The sequence below is a fragment of the Megalops cyprinoides genome, chromosome 13, assembly GCF_013368585.1.
Source record: "Megalops cyprinoides isolate fMegCyp1 chromosome 13, fMegCyp1.pri, whole genome shotgun sequence".
In the NCBI taxonomy this organism is placed as follows: domain Eukaryota; kingdom Metazoa; phylum Chordata; class Actinopteri; order Elopiformes; family Megalopidae; genus Megalops; species Megalops cyprinoides.
Genome location: NC_050595.1, coordinates 21,503,594 through 21,522,915, shown reverse-complemented (window position 1 = coordinate 21,522,915; position 19,322 = coordinate 21,503,594). Strand labels below are relative to the sequence as shown.

The following is a 19,322-nucleotide window of genomic DNA, read 5'->3' as shown; positions in this document are numbered from 1 at the left end:
TCCATTTGGGAACGAGCACAACACTTAACCTTTAAATAGTCTCCTATAATTCTCTCAGGTGACCCTGAGCGTTGAAAATCTGTCTGGCTTCAAAGTGATGGCATGCAACAAACAAACTCCATCATTATCGCATATTTTTCCTCAGTCATGTTCCAGTGCTCCACAATGAGGAAGACATTTTCTGTGACTGGAGTGCCAGTATCTACAGTATCCATGATTTTTCCCATTTTTTATAATTAGTATTTTATTATATTCCAGTTTATCTATTTCATTATCACAATGCACTATGCGATAAATTTAGCAAGCCTGCTTCTCTCACGGTCATACTACGGTGATGGAGAGCCCACAGCAAAGATGGTGATCTCTGATCTGTCCGTTAAACGGTTAACACCTGGAGACCACCAAAAGGAAGCAGGGGGGTCTGGATAGAAAAAAAAAGCGCCGTTCCAACACTTGCGAGACTCAGGATCATTAGGAAATGCTCAGAACACAAGGTGAGCCCACTCCTGTTCCGTTTTTTTTTTTCTGTTAACAGGCATACCAGACTCTTTCGCTGAAAAACCGAGGAAACCGTTTACCCAGATGTGGAGTCGGTCTGCAGACGCTGGCCCTGTGGTTAGGGCACTGAGAGAGCCGCATCAGAGAGTTTGCCAAACCGTCGCAAAAAAAAAAAAAAGTTAACCTACAGCATAAAATTCACACCAGCAACCTGACCCAACGTGGAAGCAGCGTAACAAAGATGGTAAAACAACATACCAGGTAGTTACGGAGCTCTTGCTGCCGGCGCGCGTCCAGGTCCGGAGCGAGTTCCACTGAAACAGCTCGGCTGATGCGAAACACACGTTGCCTGCTCCGGTACTGCCATCTGCAAGGGGAGGTAGAACGCATGTTTTTCTTTTACACTGGAGCAGCCATTTAAGAGAAAGGGGAGAGAAGAGAAAAAAAAGCCTCCATTCTCAGCAACTTACCCAGATTTGAGCAGGGAGGGTGGAAGGAATGCGCTCTCTGGAACACAAAACTGTTAACCAATAGCAGCGGGCTCTCACAAGCGTTCGGGGGAGCGCAGCACCTTGTTGAGCAGTTGTGACAGTGCTGCTCTTGCCGTTTGCTGTAAGGTCCACCCCTGAGTGATGCTGTGATTCAGCAGGAATGAGCTACAAAGTTGGAGTTGGGACCACAAGATGATTGTTGCTATCCACAACGGTCGTGAGTGATGACTCGATAACCAGACAAACGTGCAGCTGTCATGCTGCATCTCTGTGTTACTACAACTGGCCTTTAATAAACCCTTTGCAGTAAATTACCGTGGGGCTTTGCCTAACCCTGCCAGCGGCTCAGCAACAAAGACCTTTCAATAAATCTGGAAGACAGGCATGGGAGACCTGTTGCAGTGGTTAAGTTGTTTGAGGTACTCCTTCCAAGAGGGAAACCGAGTTAACTGAAAAAATGGGATTTCACACAATGAATGAGCTCAGCCTGAAACTTTTTGCATCCTTAAGGTAGAACATTTTCAGTCTGTTTATATTTCCTTTTATTTGTTAATTTATTGATAATGATTATAACCTCAGTTATAACTACTGATTTTTTGGACATCCCTAATCAGACAACAGTGGATATTACAGAAAGTGGCCACAGGTTGTTGACCAATTAATTTACATGTACTTTGACTTTTTCAGTTTCGTGACACATACCCCAACTTTTTGCATTAATCACGAATTCCTCCCAAGAAAAACAGGTCAAACTGAGAAACCAGTTCACCACATCCTGATTGATATAGGTGTTGCCAGTACACTTTGTCCTGGGGTATACTGGTGCTACCAGTACACTACTTCCTGCACACACAAATTAGTGACATCAAAGACATTGGTCAGACTGTTGCTTCCAGGCCAGAGATATCAATGCATGAACCCCCACCCCCCCCCCCCCCCCCCCCTTACCCTCAACATTTTTTGAAAAATAAATCAGACAACATGCTTCGGGTTGTGATTCGGCAGGTCCACTGTTTATTTTGCAAGATTTAGGAAAGTGGAGATATGCACGCTTTTACACAGGGTCAGGAAAATCACCGCATTTCCAGGTAAATTAACCCAGGTACAATGAACTGCAACAAAAGTCACTTTAATCATAAATAATATTATGCATTATACATGGCAATGACATCTCCACTCATATCTTCAGTGAACCCCAACGAGTGAATTTGGACAAGATATGTCCGTTCCTGTGAGTTATAATTTATAGTGTGCTTGTGATAAAGCCAGTTAATGGGCACTCATCACAGTTTTGGCAACTTTCAAAATACAGGGCATTAATTGGTAAAGAAACTCCCATTCCAGCAAAAAAAATCACTTTGACAAGTCTTAAACATGCAAAGCACTGCATGTCAGGAAAACAAAATTCCAGTGTAAGACCAATGGTACAATTAGTTTACCAACCACAATGAATCATGTAGGCAACAGTCAATAGCTGATTACTTGAATTTGCTTAGTGACCTCATCCAAAATGTGTGTCAGTGTAATAAACTGTAAAAATTTCCAAAAAAGAAACAACTGAATCTCCTTTTGAGTTATAATGAGTGTGTGTGTGTGTTTTTCCAAGGCAACTCCTATTCTTAGGGGTAAAATTCAGACCACATGTGTTATTTTCACCAATCAGGACCTGCTCAAAGCTTCATTTGGAATTGCATTTCTCAGGGGGCCCAGAGAGGTTCTGAAAGCCACAGACAGAATTCGAGGAAAGGGTTGGCTGGAGGTAAAGGAACCGATGGCCGCCTTCCCAAGCAGGAATAATTTAGTGTATTATTTCTTTTTGTCATCTTTGTCATGAAGCGTTTGGACCACACGTTTGTTCCGCAGAACCGGAGCAGCCTCCTAATGAGACAGGTTTCAGTACTAAAGTTCGAGGCTATTAAAGGTCAATTGTTAACTGATTTGGAGCGCTGTCTTCAGTTTCAGACCAGTTCGTGTGTACGTCTGCAAACTCATGTTCTGGCATTCGAACCTTATCATCACTGAACAGTCACTAGCAGCACACATCTCACATCTTCACGCAAACCACAGCAATGCGTGCCAAGGATGATTCAGAGCATAGAGGTGCAGGTCTGTTGTAGGGTTCCAACATCCCCTTGCTGTCTGTAGGTCACAATGTGAAATCCAGTTAGCTCACTGAGCTAAAGACCAAAGCCTTCAGCCAAGGAAACCAACCAGAAATCTTGCTCTGGTTCTAGGCTGTCGGTTCCACTGCGTTCTGTAGTGCATGTTCACACCCTGCCTCATGCTACTGAATGTGGAAACCTCTGTGAGCCCACACATTCCATTCCGAAAGCCGTAAACAGAAAAACCCCACCCAACACACTCACTCAAATGTTTTAACAACACACGCAAATGTAAAGAGATAAAGCTCCTGTTACACATGATAAGTGCACAAATGGATTAAACATCTCTACAAGAATCAAATCCATCAACACATTCCTAACTGCTGTCCTGGTGGAAACCGCTGTGTGAGAAACAAACAGAAGGCAATAGTGGAACAGAGCGTGGTGGGCCAACGCGCTCCAGCTAGGTCTGTCTTTCTCATTTCATCCCCAGGACAGCATCCCCCTTTCACCAGAGGTACATGTTAACGGGCAGCACATCACATTCAGTGTAGGCGGGTGTCATTCAATACAGGAAGGATAAGCCGTTCATCAACTACATGCAGGGAGAGAAACAGCACTCTCAATGCATAGCAGTTAGAGCCGCTCCAGGTCTTAGTGGAAGCAGGTTAGTAAGCCACCAACAGGCAGTTTTTACTGAGTATATTCACCCATATCTGGCTCAGACTGCTATATATCAAGAGTACGATTTCCATCCCGGACATGTCACAGTCTGTTTCTCTACCTATCACACTCTCATAACCAAGGTCTGGACACCAGCAACAGTAACATTCCTTCAAATTTCCATCATGTAACAAACAAGTTATAGGGTTTTTTCTTCATTCCAGCCTTGAGCTTATGGAAGTTTGAACTGACACGTGGCAGAAATTAACCAAAAAAAAAAGAATAAATAAATCACAGGCTACAATTATTGATTCCAACACATACAGAATGTAAAAGTACAAGTGCAAATAAGTAGTCAAATCATCTAGAGGAACAGTGAGTTTGAAGGCTTACATTGTAATTCTACACATCTCTTTTAAATCACTTATTTAGAAAGGGGATGGGCTGCCCACAAGCGCTATCCCATGTGATTCACAAAAAGACATGGCTGAAAACCACACGAGAAGCTGCTACAGTTATACGCGAGTACGGATGCAAATATATGCTGGGTCTCTTACATGAAGACATGAGGCTAAATCCCAGGATTTTCTTGTCTCACTTTGGCTAAATGATTTGAAATGGGAATGACCAGAGGGGAATAAAACAATACAAAATAAACGAGCATCACAACAGTAGCGCTGGGTCCACTCCTGCCAAAGGCTGTGCCACTGGCCCCGGCTCTCCACTCAGAACGGGGAGAGGTTTGGCACTTTGATATTGATGTCCCCGATGTTGATGTTGCGGGGGATTTCCGGAAGGTTCATGTTCTTAACGGCCGACACGGCACGGGCTGGTGCAGCAGAAAGCCCTCCCTGGGAAACAGCAAAAAAGAGAAAATTTAAAAAAAATAATAGCTAAAAAATAACACAACCCTTCAGCGCTTCCTTTTGGTTCACAAATACTCAGCTAGGCTATACTCTAATTCACACATTTTAAAAAGCACGTTTGATGATAGAGAGACTCTTACAGGACACCTCCGTGACGTTTGCACATTTTGTTTCATGGCAACACTAGGTGACAGACAGGTGACACCTTAATTAAGGGTGTGAAAACAAGTCCAAAACAGGGCATTACACAAATCACAGTGTCATCCAACATCAGTAATAAACACTACTGTGTCTGACCACAAGAACATAATAACATTGCAACAATGACGCCACTCGTGACTTAACAGTTTAAATCAGAGAAGTAATATAAAACACTGTTTCGCTCAGAGGGCAGGGAGGTAGGTGCCAAGATAAAGAGGAGAGAAGTTTGCAGCTCACCTCTGACTTCTCCATGCGGTTCTGAAGCTCCACTTGGGCCACAATCTCATTCATGTTGGTTTCCAGCACCATCCCGCCCATCACAACCTCTTGAAGAATATAATGGACCTGCGAGTGCATTAAAAAAAAAAAAAACACAGTTACATCGTTCACACAGTTACAACCTTTAGCTCAGCTAAGATCTCAGGCTCTCTAAACTGTGCTGTACATTTCAGGTTTTGTCCCTCCACAAACTAATCTAACGTAAAGTTTAGGCTTTTGTTTTTCCCCCAGCTAAGAATTATTGCAGAGTGCATGGTCTCTCCAGTGACTACCATCTCTCCCTAAACTCTCCACCCACATCTTCTGTAATAATATTTTAATAGTAATAGTAGTGGGCCAAGATCATTTTTTGCACAATTTGCCACAACCCTAAACATACAGACTTTGGCTCAGAGAAGGAAAAAAAAACCTTTCATTTGGAACAAGAACACAGTGATCTCATGATAATCTGTTATTTAAGAGCATCCTGCGATGAGTAAGGCTGAAACTCCGATCTCCCTTTCTCACGATTCCCTTTCCCACATTCCGCTAGTCTTAAAAACATTTTCACCACCGTGACATCATTTTTCCATCCCTGTATCATTACTAGCACATGCTCGGCCAAAAAATTAAATGTCACTCAAAAACCTCGTTCCTCACGTGGACATAACAAGGCAGCATTCAAGTGGAATTCACCAAAGAGACATGCCCTGTTTGCTGCTTATGACTGTAGGAAGAGAATTAAATGTGTGCCAGGCATGTAAAAATTACGAGCATATAACAGACATGAATCCATGAAATCTGATACATAATTGTAAAAAAAAAAACCCTTGAAAAACAGTTAAAAGTACCAGTCTGCAGCATTTACGTCATCTCAGCTCCACAACCACAGTAGCAAGGGATTCCAAATACTACAAAAACACATTTATAATGTCTAACGCAGAATCAGTATACATTTAACACGCACATGTACATGTGACAGGTGGGAATAAGTACTCAAGTAATGGAATTGCGAGACTACTCGAAAGAGAAGTAACAAGTAACAATGCTGTTCAGAGCCTTGAAATACAATTTCCTTTTAACTATATTTGAATGAACAGTCAAGGCCAACAAAAAAAAAAAGAAACAGTTCCTGTTGCACCGCAGACCCTTTTCCTCCAGAGGAATGAGCCTTTTCTGCAGCTCGCTGCAGCCATTTGAGGAGTCTTTGCCTTTAAAGCAGCGATACTGCACATGACATTCATTTCCTGCTGGGAAATGAGAACAACATGGGCCCGCAGACCCACTAAGAGTCCAACTGGGTCTCCCGGCACAGTTCAGTTCAGACTGCATGAAGACTGGCATCTGGGCATGCCAGTAAGAGGGAGTTTCTCAGTTCGATTCAAAGGCCGGGCACTGCCAATTTACTCTTGGGTAAAGTGCGTGCAAATTCAAACTGGCTCGCTATGTGTCTAGCTGTGTGAACAAATGATCAGTAGCATCTGTTGGGCACCTTTCACCTGGTTCAACACAGTGACCACAGGAAGCTAATCACTTGCATCACAATGCAACTACTGACCCCAAGAAGCCCTGGAGACATGGGGGCAGGGGGGGGGGGGGGGGTGCTGTGGGAGGTTGAGATCAGCATGCTTTCATATGAGTAGGCTACTCCACGAGTCTCAATAGTCTGACATAATATCAAATCAATCAAATTTCATTTAGCATATTGCCAGACTGTGACTGAAAGTTAAAAGAATATACATTTTAGCCAACTTTGAAAGAACTGGAAAAAATTCTTAGGTAATCGAGTTCAACTCCTGGAAGTTGGATACAAAAAAAGCAAGTAATCCAAAATAAGCAATATGATAAAGCACTGAGCATGAACAAAAGATAAAGTGAAACAGCTGTAATTTTAAGACAGAGAAGAAAGCCAAAACCCTTTAAAAATCTAACCCTCTTAAAAATTTACTCTTAAGTAGCCTCCAAGCTGAGAGTAGGGGTCAACATATTCAGATGGAACATCCTACAGGGTTTTAAAACCATGGTTCCTAGACAGACAGGCAGACACACACACACACACACACACGCACACACACACACACACACACACACACACACACACACACACACACACACAATACCTGAGGCTAATGTCTTTCACCCTAAAGAACAAATAAGTGTCAGCTGCACTTACCTTATCCATGTGGAAAATAAGGTCTAGTTCACAGACGTTTTCAAAGCACTTATCAAGTGTTTCCACAAAGACCTGTGCAGAGAAGAAAAGGGGGCAAGGAAGAGACCTCAGAAGACTTCAGAACCAACTGAGGTTGTAGGCACTTTGCTGAGGTGCTTTCACATTTGCAAAGAAATGATGTGGCTCACAGTCCATACGCTTGTAATGGACACACACCTCATTTAACACATCTACAACTGTAATAATACTGTACCTTTGTTGCTACACTATGTTGACTTCTGACCTGTTAGAGGTTAGACATCCATTCAAAGACACATGCTGCTGCTCACCATGCTGCCACACTTACACTTATTGTTAACCCTTTCCTCACTGCCAGAGACTACCCTCATATTCAAAGTGAGGGCGACGAGCCCAGTGGCTTTGTTCACTAACTGGGTTAGCCATCTCCAGTCTCACTGTACACAGACCATTTTGAGATGCCCCAGGAAAGGCAGCAGGAAGGTTTTCCCAGGAGGTTTATGATGGGAGGAAATGCTCAGCGGTGCCTCTCTCTCTAATGCAGGGGAAGGGAGCCCCATGTTCCTGGAAAGGCCCGCCGGGCATGCTGGGTTTTGTTGAACCCACTTAACAGATTAACTCCAATCAGTAATTGCATGAAAAGCCAGCTCAGCTGGATTCCCGGTGTAACCCAGCAGCTGCTTAGACGGTAACCCGGCCTTCGTCCGATTTGCACCCGAAAACAGCAGGTGAGGTGACACTGTCCCTATTAATGATTTAATTCTGAATCTAATCCAAGCAGCGAAACACAGCACACCCTGCGGCCTTGTGGCAGCACAAGTCCCTCACCCCACCTGCTTTAAATGATGTAACCCGCTATCTAAAGTAACCTGCTGTGTCACTCCTCTGATAAGATACTTGATAGAAGTGATGATAGTAGCTTATCACCCATCTTAGGTAATGGTCTCAAAAGTTCAATAGTGTGATCACTGGTTGTTCTCAAGGCCAAAAACACTGATGAGAAGCTAAGGAGACTGCACTGGGTTTCCATTTCCTGGTGCCCACAGAGAGAGGCCCAATCAAGCGCAGCCTTACTTGACCGGTTGCATTAACATCAGGAGACGTGAAATGCCTGCAGTTTGGCTGCCTCAGCAGTGTAAATGAACACATGCTGAAAGGAACAGTTACAATTACAGGTTTGTGCCACCAAAATCTCAGGGATTTTGTTTTTAAATAGAGGGTGCAAAGGGAGCGAGGTCATACCAATGACCTTGCATATTACTTATTGCATATTACAAGCAAAACACAGCATTTCCCTCAGGGCAAAAAAGACAAGGACAGCACTTTCACTCCATAAGGTTATGGAGTGCATTACACTGCACATGTACCTCATCCATCTGGAATTTCCTTGTAGAATATTTGTATCATTGCTTTCACCTTTAACTCCCTCTGTATGTATGTAAATATTTATACGATTGTAATGTATTAAAAGCACAGCTGTGCTGTGCTATTCCTTGTTTTTCTGGGTTAATAGGTACACATTCTGAAAAGTAGGGGACTGGTTTCCAAAGACTGGTTTCTCTGTTTCCCTCCACAAACGTGCCACATTCTGACATCACTGTGTGACGCTCCCCTTCTCAAATGCATGACCGATGAACTTGACTGGCATCTGGTCCTTTTTTCCATGATTTCTGTATAAGTCCACAACACAGGTACAGCTGGCTGTTCTGAACAACTGAAGCAATTTGTGTTTAATGAAATGTTAATATATTACTAGCGGTTAGAGCCAGTGGCCCCTCTGCCTGTAAGCCTGGACCATCAGCTAACGTGGACAAAAATATTCAGACTCCACATGACAGGATACAAATACAAGTGTACTAAGGGGAGACTTTATATCTTAGTTTGACATTTGAAGCTTGTACTAATGCTTTTCAGTGACCAAAAATTACTTTTAAAATATGAGTAACAAGACTACTTGCAGGCAGAGTTGGGAGGAGGGGTGGAGAAGGTCAGATCATGGGCTTTGTTTGAGGATTAGATAACATGTCAAATGAAGAGTCCATTAAAGTTGAGCTTTCCAGTGAAGTTACTTAATAAATATGTATCAAGTTGCCAGCTTGTATGTGTATTCTCTACCAAGCAGCACTGTAGCTTTCCCTGTGAGTTTAATTCACTTTATTTAAATAATTTTGACTTCTAATTTTGTGAAGTAACATGAGCTCTAATACAAAAGCGCCAAGTGTAATTGCTATGAGGCACCCTGTAGAAAATTAGCATGTAGGCATACTCTAATGTTTGTTCAGGTGAACAAGACATTCTGTCACAGCATTTATCCTACCAGAACTGATTATGCAGTTCAGTATTTTATTAACAGTTTCACAACTACTAACAGCTATAACCTTTATCTAAAGGAAGAAAAACAAAAAGGCACTGTGACAAGAGCTATTTGTCACACCTAATATAGATTAGAATTACAATGTCTCAGTTGTTCATTAATCACTCTGAATCATTTTGATTCTTTTTGATGGTTCCAAGAACATCCTCTATACACGTGAATTCCAAAAACTGTGATAAGAAGCCTTTTCCATTTAGGATCTGTCGTTAATGAACATGACCATATCTGATCAAAGTCTGTATAATCAGACGTGTAACTATTTCATAGAAACCTTCTGGCTTTCCCATATATGGTGCCATATCTGATTTCCTAAGTGATGCTGCTAGTTTATAGTATTTATGCTCCATGCACTCGGTAAACCACACATCACAATAATTAATAATACAAAAAACAATAATAACACCAACCATGAAAACCAGTATAGACAAGCTAAGGGCAGGTTAAACAGCAAGAATGATTGTGTTATGAACATTGTGGAGTGGGGCTTGGTGAAGCAGACCGTGAAACCTACATGGACTTTGGCAGGCTAAACATACCATTTCAAAATGTAACAACACCTCTGTTGGTTAAACAACTAATCCCAAAAAGCTACACAGCATTGACGAGCAGAAAAAGTGGGTTTAAGTATGATTCAGTTTAAACATGTCAACAAACATCTAGGTGCAGAGTTAACCATTAGTGGCTGTCTTATTGGTAACACTGTAATGAATAATAAACTGAAAAATATACAATTTTTAAAATGTGTATGTTTCACAGCCTAAAATCTGCATGAAAAAGCGAGTTACCACGGTTTCCCATTAGGGGTCAGTGTTGTATTTGTAGACAAAATAGAGAGGTGGGTTTGAGGTAATACCTATTCAAGTAATGCAACTCTTTAGCATTACACGGGTGCAGCCCTGTGAGTAATCACTCACTCGGACCAGTCTGCATTCATCCCGTCAGAATGTGTTCCGTCAATTTGCATCAAATTGCCTATCTGATCTGATTTGTCAGGTAGTTACTTATTACCATCTATTACATCTCAAGCTGTTTCAGGAAGACAGTTTAAGAGTGAGCAAAGGCATAGCTGTGTAATGTATAGGCCCTTAGTACACACAGTGAGGGGGTGAGCCAAACCTGAATCTACACACTAAGATAAAGCACAAGTTGCCCTCAAATTAAAAGCCCTGCTCTTCTTAAAGTTATGGTGATGTCCAGACTCAAATCTCAAATCTTAGTTCCATGGAGAGTAGGAAATAAAAATGCCTCCAACCCCATTTTCTCTTCTGTGTTCATTCATCTGATGAGCTTGAAGCTAAATTAAAATCAGCTGAACTATCACATGATAACATGGTAACAAGATAACACAGTGAGAGTTAAGCTTTAAGTGAGTTGTTTGAAGTAGTGAACAAGAGACTTATTGTTAAATGGTTACCTGGTGGTAAATCCTTAAGATCTACAGTGGGATGCCTGATTATGCCTATAATAATTGCATTCCTTGTTAATTTTATTGAAACATTGGAACAAACCCTAAAAATATTAAGTGGTTCATCGATAAAGTAATTTTTTACTGTGTACTTAAAAGATTGTTTTACGCAAGTACGCAGCCTAGTGGTTACAAGTCAGAACAGAAAATGCATAGGTACTCTACGTACAGTTAAACATACGTAGTAAGGCTTGGGCTCTCATAACAAATACAAATCGTAATGCATATTTGCGTGTTTTTACTCTGCACACACGAATGCTGACGCGAATGTTTTGGTCATCATGCTTTCATCTGTGCATCGAAGTCAGATACTGTACATTCGGCAAAGTCTGTGCAGTTTTGGCGAATAGATTGGTGGAAATGTTCCCTATGACCAGTCAAATCTGACATCTGAAATGCATGCTTACCTGTATTAGGTCCAGAATTCCGAGTTCACTCTCAGAAGAATCCACGCAGAACACAAAGTAAAGTGTGGCGTAGTGTCTGTAGATCAGTTTGTAGTCGGAGCCACCAATCAAGCTACATATTGAGATAAAACATATCCAAACAAAATGACAGAATCAAGTCTCAGATTTTCAAATCCATAACATTACAGCTTTTTAAATGATTTCTTTCCTCACATACTAAAACGTTACCTTCCTCCTTCCAAGAAATTACAGACGTTGTCATCCCTCTTCGATACAAGATGGAAGGTTTCCCGGATTATCTGTTGTTGCATGTCTTCAGCCTGAAAGAAACGGCATCCATGGGTTAGTTCCCATGACATAAATAATCAAAGGTATTCGCACCGTTTTTCATTCAACTATTATGAACAAAAATATTGCATGCAGGTAATGTTACCTAGATAGATTTTCGCAGTTTTGTCATGCCGGTAATCACAAACAAGAAATATTAACGTATATATTGCTGGATGAGGGTAGCTACACAGTCATTAACTACAGGTATTAACATCATGTAACAGATAAATATTTTGACAAGTCTATCTAGAGAATGTACCTAGCAAACCTAGCCAGCCGGCTCGCAATCTGGTTAAGAGCCAACTAGCCATAGCGCAGTTCGCCTGCAAATTACTGAATTTACTTACAAAATACTGATAAAATCTGATGAGCCGCGGTTTCCCATGATTATTAAAAATTAATATTGCCTTGATCATATTTGACAGTTATTCCAGCTGGCTTGTTTTTGATCAGTTAAAGCGGATGTAATGATCTATCTAACCAGAAAGGTACATCCGGATATCCGTAACGAGAATGTGTCCTCAGATTTTAGTTCGACTTGAAACACGAGACTGTTTTGGGGTGTTCAGCTAAATTCGGTGACACATGGATCTCCCCTGTGCGGCGAGCCACATAAGTAACAAGATATAAATGTGTTAAAGACTCATGATTCTGCGCATCATTGATAAAAAAAAATTGTGTTTGTTTTTGGATCAGTGCTGCAAATATGCGTATTATCAACTATCAGTATGCTTAAATCCGACGATCTTGAGAGTGCAGTGAATATAACGAACGATTCAGAAAATTTGTCAGTGATTATACGCAGAATCTTCACAGCATCGATTACAAATGCACAGACAGAATTGTGTCTAGGAGGTTATTTAAAATAATAGTAGATATATGATGTCGTTTTACATTTAATGTACGTAACATGCAACGAATGATTGTTTCCCACTTTCGCTGCCAATATGGAATGCGGAAGTGAAATGATTAGCGCATGTTGATGGCGTCACTGTTCAAAACAATTCTCAACAATGTAAAGCTATCGTAAGTTATGCCTGTAAAACCTACTGTGTTTTAGTCATGTAAAATTATATTGCACATCAGCAATTACACGTTGATTTTCGAGGTCACGTTTCAAACGAAGACTGTGTGTCGCCTATATTCCTTTCTTATTCCTATATTCTTTTTTAGCAACTATTTAACTAGCTGGCGAATCATATGTGCAGTACTTAGCTAGGTTAGCTATGATTGCTGATGGCCTAACCAGCTACATAACTAGAAAGAAGTAACATTTATAACAGTGGAGATAAAACTATAAGCTACCTACACTATCGTCATAAATAACTTTGATGAGCCATTTTTTTCCTGAACAATCAAAGGACATTATAGCAGCATGCAGAAGGTAAGCGTTTTTTAATACTGCCTTGTTAGCGGTATCTGTTTAGCTCCGATACAAAGTACTCTAGAACGTTACCTGTGTTCAACATGTGACACAAACAGAGTCGCACACTTTGTGGCAAACTACATTATTATTTTAGCTGTTAGCTAGCTTGTTAGCAGCTACAGGTCTGTGTACCACAGTAATTTTTTTGTTTATTCTACAACAGATAGTGATTGGCAGCTATGCCGTCAGTCAAAAACGTAACCATTTAGAAATGTATTCCCATTCCTTGCCCTGACATTTTCATTGCATTATAAAGCACCCCCTCCCTCCACTGATATCTGGTCTAATTGTGTCCCTTGCTCTCTTCCTTGGACCTCCAGCCTGAGTGTTTAAGATTATCTGGACCATGACATTCTCCAGAGCGATCCAGGCCTCCAGCAACGTGGACCATGCCTCCAAGAAAGAGAGCCGTGGCCCTTCTGAGGGGGCGGCAGCGGCGGAGGGCAGAGGAAGACGTGTTCCCCTTCAACTCACTGCCGGTGGAGTGCCAGCTCCATGTGCTGTCCTTCCTGAGCGAGGTGGACAAGTGCAGCGCGGCGCTGGTGTGCTCCGGCTGGAGCGTCCTCATGCGGTCCGGGAAGCTCTGGAGGGTGGCCGACTTCTCGCGCCGCGGCGCCTTCCACATGGGCCAGGAGGGCCTGCTGGTCTCCAACCGGGAGTTCGAGCGGTGGAAAGACTGGGTGCACCACTACGCCCACCATCTCATATCCCGGGGAGCGAGCTTGCTCACCCTCAAGGCCAGTTTTGATCTCGGGGACCAGTACAATAAGTGGGGCGATCTCCTATCTCACCTCCTGGAGAGCGTCCATTGTCGAGATCTCAGCCACCTGGACCTGAACTGGACCTTCACTCTGCTGGAGCCCTTGGACCTCCGGCAGTATTCCAGCCCTCACGCCCACCAGGAGAGCATCACCAAGATGGACCAAGTGAAAAACTTCCAGGTCCTGCTGGCGAAACTGGCGCAGAGCTGCCCGCGGATCACCAAGATGCGCCTGCACTTTGACTGGTCCGAGACCTCCGTCTCCCTGCTCACCCAGTTCCGCTACCTGCGGGTCCTGGAGCTCAAGTACTTCTGGGTCTTCAAAGGGGTCAACCCCAGCTCCTTGCAGAGCCTGACCGCGTCTCTGCCCTACCTCAAGTCCCTGACGCTTCACGTCCTGGTGCCGCTCAGGAACCTGGGCGTCTCCTACACGCTGGAGTCGTCCTCCCTGGAGTTCCTGGACGTGTCTCAGAGTCGCGGCCTGGTCTTCTCCCGCCTGCACCTGCCCGCCCTTCGCGAGCTGCGGGCCAAGAAGATGGTGCGGGGCATCACCCTGGACCGTCGCACTAGGCTGAGGATCCAGAGCAGGTGGCCCTGCCTCTACCAGGTCCTGCGAGAGGGAACGCCCAAACTGCAGGCCCTCAACAACGAGCGACTCCTCCCCAGCTGGAAGGAGCAGAGCTACCAGGAGCTGTCCTCCATCCTCCAGCAGTCCTGCTACTGTGTCCAGCACTTGGACAGCTGGCTGTGGTGATCGGGCTGGGATGAATCAATAACCCCAATCGAAAATTATGTGGAGCATTATGCAAGTAATCATGGGCCATTTCAGGGCATATTTGAGCAAATTTTATCCTGCGCAAAACAGTCTGCTCAGTGACATGCTTTGCTGTGTGTAGTTTTTGTTTTTAGTTTATTTAGACTTTCAGGAGTGTGTACTCAGGACAACATTCAAAGTAATAGTATTTCTTTTTCAAATGCCCATAAAACAAATAATGATTGCATTGTTTTAAATAGCAGTCTTGGCTGTTCATTTGGTTGGCACTGTAAACATTTTCATTCATATGAATAAAAGTCCTGTTTCATACACCAAAAATATTGTGTTATTTCAAAGAGTTGTGTATCAGCTGTAAAACTGAGGTATTGTTGTTGTTATACAGTTTATCATGTCATCAGTTAAAGCAGGAAAAGATAAAAGTGTTATTCAGCAGAATACATATAAGAACAGTGGATATTTTAAAATGTGTTTCACAATGCTATTTTAGAGTCGCATAAATGGTCACACAGTATTGTCAGCAATAAGTATGTAAACTATTTTCTGTTCTGCGGATTAATTTCAGTTGAAATTAAGAGTGTGGTTTAATTTAAAAACAGTAAATGTTTTTTCAGTAAGGTTTTTCCTTCTCAGCAGGGGAAAATGCTTTTGTATTCACAAAACTCATGAAATGATTGTCAAATTTTTGTTTATTTTCAGATTAGGCCAATTATGTGTGTTCTGTAATATTACAGTTTTTTAGATGTCTATATCAGAAAAAACAAGTGTTATTTAAGGCCGCCTTATTATTCCTACATATTATTTTAATAAATTGCATTCAAAATATTTATAGATTATTAATAACATCAGTCTGTTTGACTGTGGCAGTACCACTTCTCACCATTGGAGGTCTCCCAATTGAAAAAGGTATTTCTTTACTTGCTGGATTTTTGTGTCATTGACAGTACAAAATTAAACACCCACCACCATCAAAACATTTTTAATTTCTTAGCAAAACTTTTTAATTATCTAAGTTAATGTGGTTGCAGTAACTAATGTAACCTGTTCAGAGGAAATAAAATAACTATACTTCAAGTAGAAACAATATAACAGCTCTCTGGCATCCCTGAAATAGACTGACAAAGGAGGTAACAACACCATCGGTACATCAGAAGGGGGCACTTGAATTTTAGCTTCATTCAAATTCAACATGATAACAGTAGCCAAATCGCTAATACTCACTTTAAAAACAAAAGCTAACTCTACAAGCTGGATATTTCCATTCAGAAAAGCAGTTTGCCACTTGTGAAAGTGTGGTTTGTAGCAGTCCTACTTTTCAGCAAGACTAACATGTAGCTAGCTAGCAAATATATTTATTTTATGATCAAATGTCAAACATGTCACAGTTCATGACGCAGAATAAAGGTAAACATCTGGAGCAGAAATACAGTTTCCCATGGAGGTAAATTCAGTCTTTATTTTCTTTAACATCTTACACCAAAACTACATAGCAAGCCATTCTGAATGAACTTGTGTATTGCCCTTACCTTGCTTTCATTTCCAAGCAAGAGTTTACTGGAACCAGGCAGCCCACCTCTGCAGAGAGGTAGGATTTAAGTGTCCATAAACCAGTCACATCCAGGGGGCAGGGATTGACAGTCCCCAGCCATATAATATAGCTTTTTACGGGTTGCATTTTAGTGTACAGTAAAAGTGTTTATTGGCAATTACCTTTATTAAAAAAAATCCACCAAGACAGTTGTTGTAAATTGTGCTATAAATTGATTTTCTATAATTAATGTATAATTGATGTTTCTTTGCCATTCCATTTAAGGAGTATCGAGGATGGTCCAAGAAGTGCTGCTTCAGAGACCCTTCCATGACCACCTGACTCAGTACACACCCCAAACAGCCTAATGGAAGATGGCAGGGAGCTGGAATGTCATAGTCCCCGCCCTGTACTGTACTACTCGGCTAAAGATAAGGGACAACCTCTGGACAAAATCTGATCAAAGCGGATGTGCCTGCAAGGCCATCAGACCCACGTAGCACAATGAACAATGCACAAGACACCTGTATCTACAAGGGCTCTGTTAAGGAGAGCCTTCACCACCTCCCTCTAGAGACTAATTGTCAATTGTGTCAATCATTTGTTAATTGTGTGTACCTGATAATTTGTTTGGGGAACCAGCCCATTGGCTAATGAGTCACACCTGAATAATTGAAGGTTGAATAAACACAGGTGCGGCTGGAGAGCAGGAGGAAGGCTCGTTTTGTTCCTGCTTTCGGTTGGTGTAGGCTGGTTTCTTTGTTTTGTAGGTTGGTGTAGCCTGATTTCGAAAATAAATAGGGTAGGGGAGCTGCTAGTCTTCTAACAGCTCTTGTGGGAACAGCTGCTACCAAAGATTTCTTGCTGTGGTTTCAGATGCAGGGACTGAAGGTATATCACATATGGTAAGTAATATAATAAATATATACGGGTACTGATGCAGTCCTAGTGTGTTTCACTTAATATAAAAATGTTTAGCCAGAAATCTGTAAGAAACTGTTTATGGTTTTGGTAGCTTTGCTGCCTGTTGCTGGTGAAGTGAGCATGTCCTGAACAAACTGTATGGAAAAAGAACTTAGTGGCACAGAGGCATGTGCATTTTGAGCTGTTTTATGTGTGGGGCACACTGCACAAGCAATAAGCACACTAAGTGGACTCTTGGCTGGACATTACCAGACAACTGGGTCTGTACGCTAAGGCCAGATGGACCAATGTTTGGCATTTAGCACACAGCAGTGGCACATTCTGCCTGGAAGCCCCACGATCAGAAACAGGGATATCATTTCCTGGTCTCTATAATAACATTGTGTTACTAGGAAGGCTGGCTCAGGGATTCAGAACAATATATATGCATATACTGTATATTTATGCTTCTCTTTATATGGAATAAAATAAATAAAAGATTCTTTGCACTGAAAACTGACAACATAATCCTCTTATGTCTGGGGTACTACTATAAAACTGCTTTGTGGATGGATTCGGTTACAGTTCTAAGCAAGAGCCATATAGTCACACGTGTGTGTGTGTGTGTAATGGAATTAATGTATGCTATGGAGAATTGAATGATGCTGAGACATTGAACAAAGTCTGTCAAGACCTGTTTCACCATTTCTCATGTTGCTCTATCTGCCAATAAGGAGTAATTTGGAGGAGGAATAGGAAATCCCAGCAAACAGTGAGGGGGTAAAGACTTAACCCAGAACCTCAGGGTAAAGCATTTATATGTGCTATTGATGATTATGGGATGTTAGCAGTGACTACATAGATGGGTTATTGCTTCAGTGGTATTTACAGGGATGAACACCATAAGTTGTCTGTCAGAATTGCAGGTTTCCCAGTGGCTGATTAAGGTGAATGACAGCAGTAAATGGTTCAAAGTGAACAGCCCACATAAAATCAATAAAAGGTGCCTGGGGATTCACCCTGGTCCCTGAGGCAATATCTGTCACTAATACATGGTAGCTAGGGAATACAGAGGGCTGGCTGAGTGGGTGACTCAAATATGTTTAGACCAGGAATGCAGCCCTATAGAAGAATGGTATTCCCCTATGACCCATTGAACAGTTGGTTTGGAACAGGCTCCCCAATTGTGCCTCCAGCAGTTGCAACAGGACTATGATTTCGTGGACATAGTCATTCACCTGCCTTTATATATTCATGTGTAATGGATATGTAAAAATGATTCATTTTAATTCAAATTTGAACATCAAATCCTGTGGCTATTCCTCTCAGTGTTCTTCAGCTTGTCAGGGTTTTATATATACATACACACCACTGGAGGAGATCTCTTACATTACAATGCGGTTGTCTTGTACAGTGACATAAATGTTGTGAACACAAAAAGAGGGAAAAACATCCTCTGAGGAGTAAACATTATACTGGAAAAAATCTTCACATGTTACAGCAGATTAGGTTATGACCACATGACCAAAACCTGCATAAGTTTCTTCAAACATAGCAGGCACCTGGTTTCAGGAAACATGAAATTTTTTTTTGTTTGGTTTATTTTGTTTGGTTTGAACTGTATGCAGAAACTCAAGTGTACACAGATTGACATTTTATGTCAAACACTTTTTGAGGTTTATGAGGTTCCCTCATATCTTAGACAGCGTGTCTCTTCCTGAGGCCAAAAAGGACATTGTGTTGCAAAGACAGAGCCTTGAATTTCATAACTCCATACCATCCTCCTGTAATCTCTCTGTTATTCATGCAATAGCCCCATAAACCTTAAAAAAACAACAAAAAATGCCTTTTGTTTTAAAACAGCTTTCCTTTGTGAAATGTGTACCAGACATGTTTTAATTACATTAAAGTACTAGTACTAACTTCCCAGAAATCTTTCTCCCCTCCCCTTTTTAAGTCTGGCAACAATTTCATTCAAGCACATGCTCCTGATTTTCCAAACACAGGGATGTACTGTTGGGGGACTCAGAGTTACAAGTGCACCGTGGGATATATGAAGACTTTAGAAAACATTTGGAGGAATCTCA

The 19,322-nt window shown here is 41.8% G+C and overlaps 2 protein-coding genes across 2 annotated transcripts; one reads left to right on the top strand and one right to left on the bottom strand.

Moving 5' to 3' along the window:
• Positions 1-1,982: 1,982 nt before the first annotated feature.
• LOC118788482 (AP-3 complex subunit sigma-2) lies at positions 1,983-12,387 on the bottom strand. Its single transcript, XM_036544497.1, has 6 exons — positions 12,194-12,387; positions 11,745-11,836; positions 11,517-11,628; positions 7,253-7,324; positions 5,059-5,166; positions 1,983-4,605 (listed from the first exon to the last, which is right to left on the bottom strand). The coding sequence occupies exons 1-6, from the start codon at positions 12,260-12,262 to the stop codon at positions 4,480-4,482; spliced, it is 579 nt and encodes a 192-aa protein (XP_036400390.1). The 5' UTR covers positions 12,263-12,387; the 3' UTR covers positions 1,983-4,479.
• A 480-nt stretch (positions 12,388-12,867) lies between these two features.
• Positions 12,868-14,969, top strand: LOC118788486. Its single transcript, XM_036544501.1, has 2 exons — positions 12,868-13,230; positions 13,593-14,969. The coding sequence occupies exon 2, from the start codon at positions 13,662-13,664 to the stop codon at positions 14,784-14,786; it is 1,125 nt and encodes a 374-aa protein (XP_036400394.1). The 5' UTR covers positions 12,868-13,230; positions 13,593-13,661; the 3' UTR covers positions 14,787-14,969.
• Positions 14,970-19,322: the final 4,353 nt, after the last annotated feature.